This window comes from Muntiacus reevesi, chromosome 2 (assembly GCF_963930625.1).
Source record: "Muntiacus reevesi chromosome 2, mMunRee1.1, whole genome shotgun sequence".
Lineage (NCBI taxonomy): Eukaryota > Metazoa > Chordata > Mammalia > Artiodactyla > Cervidae > Muntiacus > Muntiacus reevesi.
In genome coordinates this window covers 37,809,865-37,828,090 of record NC_089250.1, presented here as the reverse complement: position 1 = coordinate 37,828,090, position 18,226 = coordinate 37,809,865, and the positions used below count along the sequence as shown (strand labels likewise).

Here is an 18,226-nt window from a genome sequence, read left to right as displayed (position 1 = left end):
TATACATAAAAGCACCCTGACAACTTAGAAATTAAAAATCACTTCCCTAAATAACTAATTGAAAAAAAAAAAAAAAAAACTACAAGGCTATCTGAAAAGTACAAGAATGGCCGCATGACATTTTAACACTTTTAAGGTGAATCTAAAGCTGCTCTCAGAGGCAAATGTGTCATTGTGCTGTGCTAAATGACTCAGCCATGTCTGTCTCTTTGGAACCCTATGGACTGTACCCACCAGGCTCCTCTGTCCATAGAGATTTCCAGGAAAGAACTCTGGAGTGGGTTGCCATGCCCTCCTCCAGGGGATCTTCCTGACCCAGGGATCAAACCCACGTCTCATACATCTCCTACATTGGCAGGTGGGTCCTTAACCCCTAGCGCCACCTGGGAAACCCCAAATGCATTATTAGCAACAAAGAATAAAAACACATAAATAAAGCACATAAGTCAAGAAATTAGAAAAGAAACCAAAAGAATTAACAAGATTTTAAAGAACTATTAAAGCCATAATCAATGACTCATAAAACAGGAGATAAAAGCAAAACTGAAAGATACACATGAGATGGGTCATCCAAAAATAATAAAACAAACTAAACACAGTCGGATGTGATCAAGGACAAAAGAAAGAGAAACACGTTAAGTCAGAAATGAGAAAATGTTACATAATCAACATTACAGAACAAGTTAAAATGCAATGCATAATTTTGTTCATTTACAAAATCTTAAGACCAGCACTTTTCTGGGAAAACAAATTACCTACACAGAAAAGCAGCAATGGAAAAAATTGAAAAGTTTGTCCAAAATTACCCTCAAGAAACTATAGGCCAGGCAGTACTACAAAGTGTTCTTTCAAATTCTAAAGTTGCAGATTATTCCCATGTTTCATAAAATATTGTAGAATGTAGAAAAACATGAGAATCATCAATGTGCTTTGTAAAGCAAGTTTTGTAGCGATAACACCAAATCCTGGCAAAGAAGTTGTATGTCACTATGTCATGAATATAAAAACAAAAATTTCTATATAAAATATGAACCAATCAAATCCAACATCATTTTAAAAGAAAAAATATAGCTATCTAAGATTTACTTCAGGAGCAATTTAATATGTATATTTACTGACATTATGTTACATTAAATACTTCAATAAATGTTAACAAGGCATTTGACTACAAAAAACATTCATGGCTGCCTTTTTAAAAATTCTTAGAAAACTAGAAATAAAAGGAAAGTTCCAGTGCATAATGAAAAATAACTAGATTAACTGACAACTGACATTAAAAAACTATTCTACTATAGAATAAATCTTAAAAATCCCCTATAGTAACAAAGTATTGTTTTTATTATTATTTACATAGCTTAACATTTAAGAATAAAATATAAAGAATAAAATTAAGAAATTATAAAGAAAAACATTTCAAAAATAGATATAAAAACAAAACAATAGCAACAATAAATAATAACAGAAGAACTTTCACAAATAAATGTAAGAAAAATATTGGAAAATAATCCTGAATCTTGACAGATTTTTTTAAAGCCTTGATTAAGAAGCACACTGTGAGATGAATCAATGCTGTAAAATGTTGCAGTTTCACAATTCTTTTTTATAAATTTGTCAAAACCTACAAGCATCTGGACAAAATTTAACAGAGATTCTAAAGTTCACCCAGAAGGATAAATGAATACTAGCAAATGATTTTTCCCCCCAAACAAGAGGTAAAGAGTTTTGTCCCATCAGATAATTCACATGTGAACTAACTACAATGATTAATTAATGGGAAAATAGAACTAAGTAGATATCACAAGAACTGCTTCTGGTACATAAGGGAATAAGCATGGAATACAGGTGATACTACAAATGTGAGGGTAAAGGAAATATTAGTCAATAAACAATTTGACTGTGTGAAACCTGTTAATCTGTTTAAATGTTCATCTCCTGCTAAGATAAATTTCAAATGAAGTAAAGGGTTAATTTTTTAAAACATTAAACCATAAAAATGGGGGCGGGGGGGAGACCAAAGGATTACATGACATAAATATATAAGTGAGATCCTGGATCTGAGAATAAACAATGAAAGAAAATAAAAGGGAAAAGAGAATTCTAACTAGATAAAAACAATTTTTTCTATACGCCAAAAATCCAGGCAAAATTTACAAAACAAGATAAAAGATTTATACACAGGATATACACTACTATCCCATTGGGGGACAAAAAAAAAAAAAGGAAAACTGATATGAACAAATTTTTCTCACAAGCAAAAAAAAATATAAATGACCAATAAGAATCTTTAAAAATAATTACAGAATAAAATATTTTCATGTTAGATAATTATAAAACACTGAAATACACAGGAGCCACTTGATTTATTCAATGAGAAAATTATGAATACAAGCCTCAAGCATGATAAAGATATAAAACTCAGGTTATCTATGTATTAATACTGATAAATATCAAGCAAAGAAATATAGAAACAAACACTTTAAATTTTAAAAAGTTAGATTCAATCTGTTTAACATCTATTTGATGACAATAATTAACTGTTTGAAAATGAGTATCTCTAGCAGTTGGTATTGGTAACTGGTCACCTGAGCAATTTCTGCAATTATTTTTGAGTCTTTCTTCTTTGCTTTTAAATGATGGTAGATTTTAATTTTGTTTTGTTTTGTTTTGTTGGGTTCAAAATGTATTTCACTCTTGTTAGCAATTAATTTCTTAAAATAAAAAACAATTCAGTTTTACTAGCAAAGAAGGAAGGCAAACTAAAGCAATGAGATACTGTCTGTCTGCCATCAAATTGAATTTAAAATAAGTAAAATTATCACAATCCTCAATTCTGGCAGGGAACACTGAATTGAGCACTCCCAAACAGTGCTGTTGGAATTTCTAATTCATTCAGATTCCTGGAAAGTCAGACAGCGGTGTGTGGTAGCCTTTACAATGGGCCCACACTCTGACAGTGAAACAGTATTTCCAGGGATCCAGCCTAAAGAGGCCATCAAAGACCTCAGCAGAGAACAATCATCACAGTGAAGACCTGGAAAATACCTCACTATCTCAAATGGAGGCCTAAATAAACAAATTCTGGCATAATCAGAGGATACAATGTCACAGTTAAAACCATGAGATGTGGAATCAAACAGCCTGAGCCCACAGCACATAGAAACTTTTTGAGCTCCAGCAACTGTCTTAAACCAACTGTACCTATTCCATTGGTACAGGGGAAGCACTTGGAACAGTGCCCCAAACATGCCAAGTGTTCAATGCATTTCACTTAACATGTAAGAAGTATTGTATGTGTGTGTGTGTGTGTGCGTGTGTCTGTTCTTGTGCATGCTAAGTCACTTCAGTCATGTCCGACTCTTTGCAACCCTATGGACAGCAGCCCACCAGGTTCCTCTATCTATGGGATTCTCCAGCCAAGAACACTGGAGTGGGTTGTCATAACTTCCTCCAAGGGATCTTCCCGACCCAAGAATCAAACCTGCATCTCCTGCAACTCCTGCACTGCAGGCGCATTCTTTATCACCTGCAAATATATATGGGAAGCCCCCATATGTATTTATATATTGTAAATATACAATAATGTCACACAATACTAAGAAATATTGTGATTTTAATAATACTATTATGCAGACATTAAAATTAATTTTTAGGTTTCATGCCATGAATAAATGCTTATAACAAATTTAAAAGCAGACCCCACCAACACTACACAATCTCTTCCAGAAAACAGAAGGAAATACCTCCTGTTTCATTGTGTGGACCCAACAAAACCAAAGATAATACTAGAAAAGAAACCTAGGGCAAGTATCCTGGGTGATCATAGACATAAAAGTCCTCAAGAAAATATGATCAATTCAAATCCAGAAAAATACACCATGAAAAAAACAGCCTTGTCAAGTAGGGCTTATCTGAGGTATGCAAGGCTGATTCTATATTCAAAAATCAATCCATGCAATCCACCACATTAACTGTCTAAAGGAGAAAAACCACAGGATTGAATCATTTAATGCAGGTAAATCATGTGATGAACTTCAATATCCACCTCTTACAAAAATTCTCAACAAAGGAAGATTCTAGTGTCAAAAGATTACATACTGTAGAATTCCATCTGTATGACATCCATAAAGGACCAAAGTATGGTGGCAGAGTACAGGGGGTTGGGGTGGGTACAGTGTGATAACAAATGGATAGTTTAAGAGGGATTTTGAGGGGTAAAGTTCTGTTCTGTATCCTGACCATCAGTCAGTTCCACTGTGCATTAGTTGCTTTTAATTTTAAAAGCAGGATTCAAGACCCTATACATAGTATTACAGCAATTTTATAATATGTATGGGAGGAAACATATCAACATCACAACCCTGGAAAATACTGAAACCAACCTGCACTCATGCCCAGATTTATCAAAAGTAGGTTCAATGAGTTTTCTTTCTGTATGTATCCCAACAAACACTTGTGATGTCAAATGAGCAAAGTGTAACAATGCAGAAGGTCAACTTTCAAAGCTGGGGTTATTAAGATCCTACGAAACTTCGGAAGTCATGTTCAGATCACAGACTAGAATTACAACATGAGGGGTGAAAACAGTTGAAATCTTAAAAACTCAAAGGCCCCTAACAAGAAAAATTAATGGACACTAATTTTTAAAATGATCAAACATTCTCATGGCTACATGAAGTGACTACCCAGGTAAAAGGTAAGCCAAGGTAAGCCAAAATTTTACCTTTCTCCTAAAGCAAGCTAAAAGTGTTCCATGGACCAGGATTTCTGAATAAACAAATCGATATGCTACAGGAAGTAACTCACTCTAAAAATCCCTAAATTTCCCCATTTAATGACCACACCACAGGACATTTAATTTCCAGCAACATACCAGCACTTCAGAAGCATTTCAGAATTTGAAATAATTTCACCCAGTTCATATGTATCAAATATATTTCTAATCTGAACTTTCTGCTATTTTTTTCTTAAGTATTTATGAAGCAATAAGTCAGAAAACCAGGATTCTGGCTCCAGTTTAAATTCTCTTTCATATCAATTTCCTCAAACATAAGATCAGATGTTAAAATACTAAGGTGCCCACGATCTCCATCTCCAGTATCCTCCAACAGTCAACAAACAGTGGTGAATAATGGTGAAAGCAATGTCTCAAAGGGCTGTCCAAACTTCCTGAAGGAAGCAAGTGTTTGAGTGAATTATTTTCATGGAGCATTTATTCAGATACTGTGCAAATGACAGACAAAAAGTATTCATCAAAGAAAACTGTTAACTAGCCATGCATGGCCTTTATCTGGTACTTAGCTCAGGTTACTGTACCTGAAAGTGATCAAACTGCAGGGATTGAGGCCTCCTCCTCCCCTGACGTCCACCCTAACTTCACTGAGACAGACTAAACTTCTTCACACTCGTCCACTGCCCCTCAACTTACAAGCAGTCTTTGGAGTAGAGCAACATTACTCATGGTGAAATTGCCCTTAAGTCTTCAGGTTATCATTTTCTTCCCTTTTCTAAGGATAAGTCAGGTGTAATAGCACCAAAAATAGAATATTTGTATGACACATAATTTTCTCATAAGCTTAATTTTTGGAATAGGTGATAGGAATTACTTAACGTGACTGTTCATTTTGTACAAAAAGGTACCTGGAGTGTGTATGGTTACAGAGGGTCAACACAAGTCATCTTTGTGATGTTGGATCAGTTCAATATTTTGACTGGGTTGGTACACATACAATATAAATGAATAAGGTTGGTAGGCTGCATCAATGTCCCTACTCTGGTTATGAAATTATACTTCACTCAAGTTTTGCAATAGTTTACCATCAGAGGAAATGGCATTATATCTTGCCACTGCCTGTGACTCTACAATTATCTCAATAATATTTTTCAATGAATAAGAAAGGATATAGTAAAATCTATGCCTGCCCCCCCAACTCGACCATCAGCCCTCCTAAAAGGCAACAACCCTTACCAGTTTCCTGTGCATAGGAGTTAAAAGGGGCTTCTCAGTTGGCACTAGCGGTAAAGAATCCGCCTGCCAATGCAGGAGACAGGGGTTGAATCCCTGGGTCGGGAGGATCCTCTGGAGGAGGAGATGACAAACCACTCCAGTATTCCTGCCTGGAAAATTCCACAGACAGAGGAGCTTCACGGGCTACAGTCCATGGGGCTGCAAAGAGCCAGACATGAGTGAGCCACTGAGCACCCACAATGGAGAGAAACGGGGGAAGGCAGGAAGGGAGGAGAGGAGGGAGGGAGAAGACTTGAGGTAGCTTCAGATGGCCCTGCAATGTATCAGAATAAATTGCCAGGTCTTTCGCACAACTGTCCTTGAGTATAGGAGTGTTTCTGCTGAACAGCCCCCCTACACACACACCCACCACCTCCTCCCCCATTGGATTCCTGGGAATAACCCGGTTTTTGTCCTTAGGACAGGACACCAGGGGACCCTCCTCTGGGAAATCTGACCGCCCCCTGATAAAGATCTAAAACTAGGAGCACTGTCCAGGACACAGCCAGTCAGGTCCCCTTACACAGGCAGCATCAGCAGACCCTCCCCACCGCGTGCATGGTTCCCAGTCATCTTGTTAATGGGGCTCACTTAAATATGAGCAGAGGCCACAGATCCCTTGACATAAGAAAGCACATAATAGGGAAAACAACAACAAACAGACAAGAGGAACTTGGAGAAAGAGAGTTCATTCAAAGAAAAGAAAACCACAGACTACTATTAATATACTTAGGGACATAAGAGATGATACTGTATTGATGAAGCAGAACAGTACTAAAAATAACTTGCAGAGGAAAAAAGAGCTCTTGGAAGGTAAAAATATGACAGCAGAAATAAAAAGCCTGGCATGAGAATTAGAGGGGAAAAAAAAAAGAATTAGAAGGTATGGTTAAGAAAACCTACAGAAATTAGAACAGAAGGATGAGAAAAAAATAGGAGAGAAGAGATAAGAAAATCAGAAGTTCAAGGCAGGAAGTCAAACACCCAAATAATACAGAATCCAGAAAGAGTAAGCAGAGAACTTAGGGTTGTTGTTCAATCGCTCAGTCATGTCCGACTCTTTGTGACCCCATGGACTGCAGCATGCCAGGCTTCCCTGTCCATGACCAACTCCTGCAGCTTACTCAAACTCATGTCCATAGAGTCAGTGATGCCACCCAAACATCTCATCCTCTGTCGGCCCCTTCTCCTCCTGCCTCAACCTTTCCCAGCATCAGGGTCTTTTCCAATGAGTCAGTTCTTCGCATCAGGTGGCCAAAGTATTAGAGTTTCAGCTTCAGCATCAGTTCTTTCAATGAATATTCAGGACTGATTTCCTTTAGGATTGACTTATTTGATCTCCTTGCAGTCCAAGAGACTCTCAAGAGTCTCCTCCAGCATCACTATCTGAAAGCATCAATTCTTCGGCACTCAGTCTTCTTTATGATCCAACTCTCACATCCAACGTGACTACTAGAAAAACCATAGCTTTGACTATACAGACCTTTGTCAGCAAAGTGATGTCTCTGCTTTTTAACACACTGTCTAGGTTTATCATAGCTTTCCTTCTAAGGAGCAAGCATCTTTTAATTTCATGGCTGCAGTCACCATCCTCAGTGACTTTGGAACCCAAGGAAGTTAGGGTAGAGGAAATGACAAAGTTCCCAGACCTAATGGACATCAACTTCCAGGATAAAAGAAGCAGGTGAATGTACCCAAGAAAATACATGAACTGCAACAGCCATATAACTGTGATACAACTGCACATCAGCAACAAGGCAGTGAGCACACATGCTTTTAGAGGGGGAGAAAACAATTAAAACAATTAAAAATAAACACAGCATCAAACTCTTCAGAGGCAACACCAGAGGCTGGAAGAGCTAAGCCTACAAAATTGCAAAGAAAACATGTTCCAACCTAAACCCTGATCCAATCTAACAATCTTCTAAGTGTGGGGGTAGAATTAACATATTGTCAAGCCCACAATGTCTCAAACCTTTGTTTTGATTCCCACACCCCCGTCTTAGGAGGCACTATGAGTGTGGGATCCCAAAAATGCACACCAAAAATGAAGAAATAAATCAAGAAAGATACCTATGTGTGTTCCAGGAAAAAGGGCTTTCAACATAAGGAAAGCAGGAAGAAAAAAAAAAAAACACATGGAGGATGAAGCTGAAGAAAGATGTCAAGATGACAGCTGGGCAGTAGATTTAACAAGACACTTGTCCAGAATAGAACAGGCCAGAAGAATCTGGAAAAGATTTCTTCTAAAAGAGAGCTGGACAGAATATCTGCATATTAGGGCTTCCCCAGTGGCCCAGATGGTAAAGAATCTGCCTGTAATGCAGGAGACCCAAGTTCAATCCCTGGGTCAGGAAGATCCCCTTAAGAAGGGAATGGCTACCCACTCCAGTATTCTTGCCTGGAGAATTCATGGACAGGGGAGCCTGGCAGGCTACAGTCCATGGGGTCGCAAAGAGTCAGACACGACTGAGCAACTAACACTTTCATACTCTGGGCACATGAGGAGGAAATGAAGGCAACCAGAGGAAAGTCTGGGCTTCAGTTAATGGTGAAGGCTTAGAATACTAAGCCACCAAATATTAAGTCATGTTCAGAACAGGAAAGTTAAGCCCAGTGTATCTCACAGCTTAGCCACCAGGAGCACTGAGGTGGTTGCAATAAGAAGCCAGCCGCTGACTGCGGCCAGTGGTACCCAGTCGTGGCTGCAAGGCAGACCTGTCTGCCTCCCTTTAGAAAAATCCCAATGCCCAAGCTACACCCTAGGGCATTATATCACAATCCCCAGCCAGTAGGACCCAGATGCAGGGTTTAAAGTTCCCTGGTGATTAAACACGCGCAGAAGACTGAGACGCACAGAACTCACCAAAGGTGAGTCCAACCCTCACAGACCTTTACCTGAAGCAACTACTTATAATCTTAACTTTCAACCACCCACTATATATCCACCTAGGTGTCCTACCAGTAATCAAAGTCAAAATGCCCCCAAATGAGCATTTCATGTTCTTTCTTAAAAATGACACTTTGTGTGTGTGTGTGTGTGTTCAGTCACTCGGTCATGTCTGACTCTTTGTGGCCCCATGGGCTATATCCTGCTAGGCTCCTCTGTCCATGGGGTTTCCTAAGCAAGAATATTGGAGTGGGTTGCCATTTCCTCCTCCAGAGGATCTTCCCAACCCAGGGATCGAACTGGCATCACCTGCATTGCAGGCGGATTCTTTCCCACTGAGCCACTGAGGAAACCCAATTAAAATGACACTAGGAGTAACTTTAAATAGTTACCATATGACCCAGCAATGCCACTCCTGGGCGTATATCTGGAGGAAACTCTGATCTGAAAAGATGCATGCACTCTAATGTTCATAGGAGCACTAGTTAACAATAGTCAACCATAGAAACTACCTAAGTGTCCATCAAGAGATGAACAGATAAAGAAGATGTGGTGCATATACACAATGGAATATTACTCAGCCATAAAAAAGAATGAAATCATGCCATTTCCAACAACATGGATGGACCTAGAGATTGTCATAATAAGTCAGAAAGATAAAGACAAAGAGCATATGATATCACTTAAGTGTGGAATCTAAAAAAGTGATAACAAACGAACTTACTTACAAAACAGAAACAGATTCACAGACAGAAAAAACCATTTATGGTTACCAAAGGGGAGGATAAATTAGGAGTATGGGATTATCATACATACATAAATAAACAACAGGGACCTACTGTTTAGCATGGGGAACTATATTCATTACCTTATAACAAACTATAATGGAAAAGAATCTGAAGAAGAATGCAGAGAGACTAGTGCTAGTGACTACCTGATGTCCAGTGGGGCACCCCATCTCCTGGTTCCCCCATGCTCATCCCCATGCCCTTTGTTCTTACCTCAAAATACTGCTCAAGAAACCCACTTGTTACTTCCTGTCCTTCCCAAGTTCAGATTCCAATGCATGTCATGAATGTGAAAATGACTTCTGCCAAGGCCAAACCAGGCAGAAGCACACAGGGAAAAAGGAAAAAGAAAATACAACGTTGCAACATGAAATTCCCTGGAAGTAGGTCAGTGATGAGCTTACTTTATTCGTTCACCCTCTCTCAGAGAAGAAGAGTGATTGACAAGCAAGAATGCTGGCTGGATCTCGTGATTTAAATCCGCAAGTTGTAGGGGCTTCCCTGGTGCCTCAGCGGTAAAGAATTAACCTGTCAATGCAGGAGACACAGGTTCCATCCCCAGTCCGGGAAGATCCCACATGCCATGGAGCAACGAAGGCTGTGTGCCACAACTACTGAAGCCCTCGAGTCCTAGAGCCTGTGCATTGCAACTAGAGAGTAGCCCCCCACTGCCGCAACTAGAGAAAAGCCCGCACAGCGAGGAAGAACCAGCACAACCAAAAAGTAAATAAATAAAATAAATTTAAATTAGCAACTTGGATGGGTTTGGGCATGCTCCAGAAGTGACAGGGGCCTCTCCCCTGCTCCCCTGAACTCTCTCCTACTCCCTACACTCTGGAGTTCCCAGGGTCAGGACCAACCTGCTCCGTGGTCACAGATGGGTCCAGACAAGTTGCGTTTCTATCCACGTCTCAAATACTTTGCATGGCCATTCTCATCCTACCTCCCCACTTTCTGCACATCGATCTCATTAAAAGGCAGAGACCTCACAGGAGGTCTGTGCCTAGCACCTTGTCAGTCTGCTGCAGTCTCCCCCCATCCTGGGCACCACGGCACATCCTCACTTACCATAAACAAGAGAAGCAGTCTCCCCTGCATCTTTGGCAATGCTTTGTTTTCATCTTTGCTGGTCTGATACTACAAAATAGTAATTCGTCATTTTACAATTTAGGTTTTCCGGTTACTATCAAGGCTGAGGATTTTTACTTGTATCAACTGGTCATTTGCAAATGTTTTTGCTTGCTTGTTTGTTTTAGGAACTGCCTTTCCATTTCTTTTACCCACTTTTCTATACATTTGTGTTTTTGTCCTTTCTTCACCAACCTAACTCCTTTATTTTCCAGGTTCCAGCATCTCCCACCCTGGACAAAGACCTCCTCCACATCATGCTGTATTTCTCATTTGTTTCTCAAAATTCTTGAAAATCAGTTGTTCAATGCATCTCTTCCCACAAAAGTCAGAGCATCATGAGGATACCGTGGGTACCCATCTCAGACACTACTGTCACCGCAGCAACGAGCAAAAGCCTGCCACACGTTTCCTGAAAGAAGGAACGAAGATCCCTGTGTCTTACACCACTTGGGTCCAGCCAGAAACTCACTCAAGGGATACTGTTGAAGGGAGTTTCATAAGGGACCATTTACAGAGGTGGGGGCAAGGTTGGGAAGACCAGGGAGGAGAGTGAAGTCCCTAGGACTTGCAACAATGAAAAGTATCACTCAGCCCAGGGATGAGGATGAAGAGAGAACAGGTGTAGACAGACAGAGACTTCACAGCAGGAGCGAGACTGGGAGATACCATCTAAATCTGAAACATCACAACTCCATGATTCAAACTGCCTGAATGGTGCCCATCACCTCTTCATGCATAGAAAACCTCCTTCCACTGAATCCTCAATGCTTAATTTTCAGATCGTACAAGATGGGACCATATGTAACACCACAGCAAATGAGAAAATAAAACCATTGCCAAATAAGTTCTACAGAAACTGAACGCTGGAAGAGGCCAGAAAAACTCGATTTCCCTTCCTGGCAGGACTATCCATTTGCTCTGCAACTTCAGGGACATTTTCTGAACCCTCCCAGACCCGGGTTCCTCCAGGATAAACGTCTGTGTCTTTTTATCCCCCCTCCAAAACTATTCTGCTCAAGAAAGAGAAATCTTCTGAAGGAAAAAGAGAGTTGCCAAAAGCCTATCCTATCAGCCAACTTCCACCAGGCCTTGGAATCCTCCGCAAATGGCTGGTTTTGCAATTCTTTGGGCTTTGCCAACCCTCCAGGGTAAAAAAAAAAAAAAAAAATCTTCCCACAAGGATTCAAGATTCACAAGGGGAGGAAATCTTTGAGAAAAATCTGGGTTGATGAGCAGCTAAGAAAAGCCAGGAGGAAGGAGACACATCTATATATGTTTAGGCAGAAAATAGAAAAGGTTGAAAAGGAATGTTTTTCTAAAATACTGCTTCTATGAAAGCAACCTTCTGTTACTCCTTCACTCCCCAGTCGACTGGAAAAGACAGAGTGGCTCCTGCTTTCCACTCGCGTCCTCTGAGGCCAGGACTACACAGTTTTGACGCAGGTGGCTTGAGTTCCAGTTCTGCCACTGAATGAAGTGCCTCTGATGGAGGCACCCACCTTTCTCAGGTCAGGGTGAGTCCATGCAAAATAGGTAACAATATCAAATTTGCTGGCTTGAAGGCAGAATTAGAAATCATGAAAACTAGTGTGTGCCTGTAAGCTGGGCTCTGACACAGTCGCTGGATTTCATCACAGGCACTGTCGCTCAGACATCGAAACAGCCTCCACACCGAACAAATGCCTTTTGAGCATCTACTCTGGTTAGGGTGATGGGGTGACAAAGGTGAGAAAAGCTCACAGGGTCCCTGAGCTCCTGGGAGCTTAGACTCTGGTGAAAAGGAGATGTCATAACGGATACATAATCAAGTCATAACGAAATACATAATTGCCAACTGCAAGAACTGCTACAAAGGGAAGACAGAGTGTGTTCAGAGAGCAAACTGGGGATCCGGTCTGGCCAGGAAAGTCTTGGTCCTGGAAGTGAAGGGTGAAGGATAAACCGTAGGGTGGTGATAACGTGACCTGCACATGCTATGGGTCTGGGGTAGGGCCTCCGGAGCAGAATAAAGGCCTGAGCGGTGAGGCCCGGCCAGGGGAGAGGGAAGATACAGTTTGATGAGAGTCCAGCCAGCCTCCACCCCTGGGAATCCACACGAGGGACTGAAAGGTCATGATCAGGGCCCTCCGAGGGATGGGAAGCCACAAAGCTCTGCCACTGAAATGTGCAGCGCAAGCCCCACTGCGGCCACTCTTCACATACCATCTCTGGACCCCCAACCAGGAAGACGAGCAGCAGTGTTTCGTGATTGGGTGATCTATCAATAGAAATTGTAAACACACTCATACAGATACACACACACACATATGCACACATGTACACATCCATACACACATATGCATACACATATAACATATACACACATGTATACATACTTGTGCATATATGCATACATCCAAAAATACACATTTATACATATACACATGCATGTACACACATACGTGCACACCTATATGTATATATACACACATATACATGGGCTTCCCAGGTGGTGCTAGTGGTAAAGAACCCGCCTGCCAATACAGGAGACATAAGAGACATGGATTTGGTCACTGAGTCGGGAAGATCCCCTGAGGAGGGCATGGCAACCCACTCCAGTATTCTTGCCTGGAGAATCCCATGGACAGAGAAGCCTGGCGAGCTACAGTCCATAAGGTTGCAGAGTCAGACACAATTAAAGCAAATTAGCATGCAAGCACACACACATAAATACATACACACATACTCATATAAACATGTACACACATATACATATTCATGCACAGAGATAGACACATACACACATATACATACACACTACATACACATATACCACACTACACATATATACATTAATCACACATATACATACACACATGTATATTATCTGCCTTTACCATCTTGGGAAGTATATACAATCACTCCTAAGTCATCATCCCTTCGGATCCTGTTTTTTTCCCAAGACAACCACAACAGCACCTCTCACCACACATGCCCACCTTTCTATATGTCCTGACACTCCTCCACTGAGTAAGTGGTTGCATCTATGTCCCCTCTCTGTGACCGCGGGTTGACTTCTGTCACGTCCCTGATCAACAGAAAACAGTGGCAGTGGTACACACAACACCTGAGGCTGACACATAAAAAGGCCAGGCACATCCACCTTGTTCTCCTGGACCCCAGCTGCCATGTTCTGGGGAAGCTCACACAAAGACACGTGGAGAGGCCACATGTAGATGTCCTGGGTGACAGCCCAGCTGAGGGCCCAGCTAACAGCTGGCATCAACACCACTCTTGGGAGTGATGCTGCCTCCAGACAACTTAGGCCCAGCTGTCAAGTCACCCAGTCCTTGAATGTCTCCACCTGAGACCCCGACATAGTCGAACAGAGGTCAGCCCCCCCCCACCAGGCCCTGCCCAAGTCCCTGCCACGAAGAATCCCTGAGTAAGAACATAAAGGAGTCGTTTCACATCACTATCTTGGAGTGATCTCTTATGCAGCAACAGTAACCGAGCCAAAGAGTAGCTCCAAGTTTATATATATATATATATAATTTTCCTTAATCACCATTCATCACCCTACACATCTCAGAGAGCAGATGTCTTCAACCACTCCCTCCAAAGGACCTCTGGTTTTGTCCACACCACTTTTGGAAAATAAGGACCAGGTTCCTGACTCCAAATAAAAATTAAACCACTTTTAAACCACTCAAAACATACAAAGTAATCCATTCAGACTGCAAAAAAAAAAAAGAAAAAGAAAAAGAAAATCCGCCTTAGCAAATTGGAGCCCTTAATTCAATTGGCTGTGAAAACATCAAAATGAGATCTTCATCGGCAAGTAAATAGGGCACCTTGGGCTTTCCTTCTGCACCGACCCCTGGAGGCTCAAGGATCTGCAAAGAGCGTGCACAACTTGAATGAAGCAACACACAGGTATTCGGCCCGGGGCCTGGCACTGGAGAACGTGCCAAATTCCAGTTAACATTATTACTGCTTTTGTTGTTGTGAGAATTAACATTTCCCTTTATTCCAGTGTTAATTCTTCCTGACTTAAGCCTAACAACACTCCTGTCCCATCTGAGGAGAGAATCTATACTGAGTTTGGTTAGGGGTTCCTAAAAGGGATCTCCGAGTCCGAGTCCATACATCAGAAATGTTATACAAGATTATGTAATACACCTGCCGCACACCTCTATTTTGGTTTGGTAAAAGAACTGTCCTTTTTATTGAAAAAAAAAAAAAAAGAAAAATCAACATGTGTTAGAAAACAGGCTTCTGAGAAGTTACACTTAATCACTGCATGGTTTTCAAGGTGACTAAATAGAAGTTATCACCTTTGATCATTATGAAGGTACCACTCCCCATGTGGTTATATAAATATTACAAAGCTGCACCCAGAGAGCGGCACAAATACAGGGGGACAGAGATGGGATCAAAGAGCGAGGTCACCTCAGGTTCGTCTTTTCCTCTGTTCCTCAACTGCTGTGTGACTGTAAGTGAATTGCTTGGCCTCTCCAAGTCAGAGTGTCTTCAGAACAAGGCTACATTCCAAACTTTTTATTCATACTGAATGGACCCTCAAGCAGAGGAGCTCCTAAGTTAGTAAAAGTCACTATTCAGATGGTTAGGTATGCTGAATGGCAATCCCTTAAGTAAAATAATCACTTGCAGATTCACACATGTTAATTAGTATCTTAAAAATTATTTCAAAAAATCTGGGCCTTGTGCAATCTTCCTGTGCATCATGTAATGAAATTATCAATATCTAGTGGAAGAAACGGTGATTTGAGAAAGAATTACAACTCGCATGCCATCCAGGGGGCTCAGTGGCACACGTGCCCCTCCCACTGACATGTCACTGTTATCTTAAGTTGCTGGGGTGGAGGTCTTCTCAAGCCCCACATTTATGGGAGGGGGTATAGAGGAGGTGAAAAGGCAGAAGGAGAGAGACCAACCAAGGGAAGTATGGAGGATAGGGCTGGGCACTGGACCCAAACCTGAGTCCCTAGTAGGCATACTTCTGTCCATCCCCAAATGACGTCTAGTCACCTAGCTTCAAGTCTGCAGGGTGTCTGACACCCCCTTCCTCCGAACATCCCAGCTTTCCCCAGGCCCAGGAAGCTCCCTGCCACTGATGGACTTAACCATCTGGGTCACATTCCCCATCCAGAAAAAAATGTCTTTTGTAGCCTGGAAAGTGGTAGGAAGTCTATGCCTTGAGAGCCGTGACCTTAGGAAGATGGCTGGCGTGTAACTGACTTGAAACGACCCCTTCTGTAGTATGGACTGGCTTTACACTTGTCAAAGCTGCGATGATAAAAAGGGGGTTAATGAAAACCCTCTTCCTGAGACAGGGCCAGGAACTGCTTCTGGCAGGTCAGACTCTGCCCTTGGAGAGAGGTCCAGCCCCCCTCACTGGGCACCGTCCACTTTCCGATGTCAGTCCCCATGACCAGACAGTCTGGCATCCTAGAGAAACGCAGAAAACCAGGAGTCTCGAGGGCTCCGCTGAGAACCTGGATGGGCTCTCTCCCATTACCATATATGTTGAAGTCTGCTAAGACCTGAACCAAGACCCACCATCCACTCTCCCCACCAGGCAGGAGCACAATCCATTGGGGGAGGTCCCTTTTTTAACTGATTGCACCCTTAAGTATATTTGAGCATTACTATCCAAATGCCTTCCTTCTGCACTTCATAACCCCTTGTATTGGAGCTCCGTGGATCTTAACACCGAAGCACGTATCTATCACTGTTTTCCCTCCCAAGCATTTCCCTAGCTGTTTTCCCACCAAGCGTGCCACTGGAGGAGCCGGGAGAAAACCGCTTTACAAGAGCTATTCCTCCAAGCCTTTCCTCCGTTTCTCTGACAGCTGCACACCCAGGGTCCAAACTCTTTCCTGTGAACAACTGTGCTGAGCATATTTCTTCACCAGGTCTATGTCAGCTCAAGAAAGGCCGAGGGCAAAAATAAGACAGAAGTTTTGTGCCGGGAAAGCGCTCCGCAGGGCACCCTGAAAGTAAGGTACAGACCATCGGCGGTCCCGTCTAACAGCTTCATCCCGCGTTGCAAGCCTGCAAAAGGGATCCGTGTTCCCAGCGAGGGGCCAGTGGAGGAGAACCAGCCGCAAAATCTAGCCGGGGGCCAGCACTTTTTTCCTATCATTAGTTCCCGGGCACCTGTTCTAGAAAGAGGGGGATGGAGCTTCCGAAGAAACAGGCGGTCCATCCCGCCAGCTCGGTCCGGAGCACTGTGTCCCCGGCTCAACCAGTCCTCTCCCTGCCCTCCCTTCACAGGCCAAAGAGTTGCACAGGTGGTCACGCGCGCAGGGGCCGAAGCTCACCAGGACAACTTCATTACTGCCCACGGGGGACCTGTTTAGGGGAAGAGTCCCCACTGCTGCCTCCCTCAGTCCCTCCAGCTCGTGGCAGGAAGCGGGGCAGAGCCGGGAGGCACAGGTGACGGTTCCCAGGGCAGCCAGGCGCCCAGCGTGCCGGCCACGATCCTACCCCCGCCCCGCGCCCGCGCTCACGGTCCTCGCCTCCCGGGCCCCTCCGCCCGGGGCAGGGGGCGTCCCCGGGCCTGGACGCCCCGCGCCGCCGCCGGAGCCGCAGCGCCCACTCGGGGCAGGCGGCGAGCACTCACCGTCGTGGTCCCGCATGCTCGACAGCGACCAGAGCAGCAGCGCCACCAGGGCCAGGAAGCAGACCTGGCTCAGAAGAAGGTCCCTCCGGCAGCTCCGGCGGCGCTCACGCTCCTCCAGGTCGGGCGACGGCATCCTTTCCGCGCAGCAGGGCAGCGGTCCCGGCGGGGTCCCCGGCGGGCGGCGGCCGCTCCGATCGCGGGCGGCCGCGGCGCGGCTGGGGGCGGGAGGCAGCTCCGCGCGCGGCGGCGGCGGCGCGTCCTCGCTGCGCTCCCGCCCGGCGGCCGCCGCCGCCGCCTCTCCTTCCTCCTGGCAGCCGCCGCGGTTCTCCCGATCTCCGTCCTCGTCGTCGCTCAGTCCCTCCTCCTCCTCCTCCTCCTCCTCCTTGTCGCTGCCGGCCCGCGCCGCCGCCTCCCGGCGCTGGGGGTCCCCGTCCTCCTCGCGCGCCATGGCTCCCACGCTCGGCGTCCGCGCTCGGCCTCGGGCGGCGGCGCGGCGGGGGCGGCGGGGGCGGCCGGGAGGCGGGGGCGGCGGCGGCCGAGGAGGAGGAGCGGGGAGGACCGGCGGGAGGAGGGCCCGCCGCGGGCCAACTCGGCCGGCGGGCGAGGCCACCCGGGGCTGCTCCGGCCTCGCCGGCGGCGGGAGCGCGTCGCGGGGCCGCCCGCCTACTCCATGGCCCGCGCGCGGGGCCGGGGCCGAGCCAGGACCGGGGCCGGGCCGAGCGCGCCGGGAGCTCGGGGTGAGGCGGGAGGCGGCAGCCGGCGGCGGCGCGGCGGCTCGGGCGCGG

The 18,226-nt window shown here is 44.3% G+C and overlaps 1 protein-coding gene across 1 annotated transcript in view; it reads right to left on the bottom strand.

Moving 5' to 3' along the window:
- Positions 1 to 17,802, bottom strand: part of SLC24A3 (solute carrier family 24 member 3) — a 426,143-nt gene extending 408,341 nt beyond the window's left edge. The window contains exon 1 of the mRNA XM_065919590.1: positions 17,442 to 17,802. Coding sequence (XP_065775662.1) covers positions 17,442 to 17,574 — 133 coding nt within the window. The 5' untranslated portion in view covers positions 17,575 to 17,802. The remainder of the gene's footprint in view (positions 1 to 17,441) is intronic.
- Positions 17,803 to 18,226: the final 424 nt, after the last annotated feature.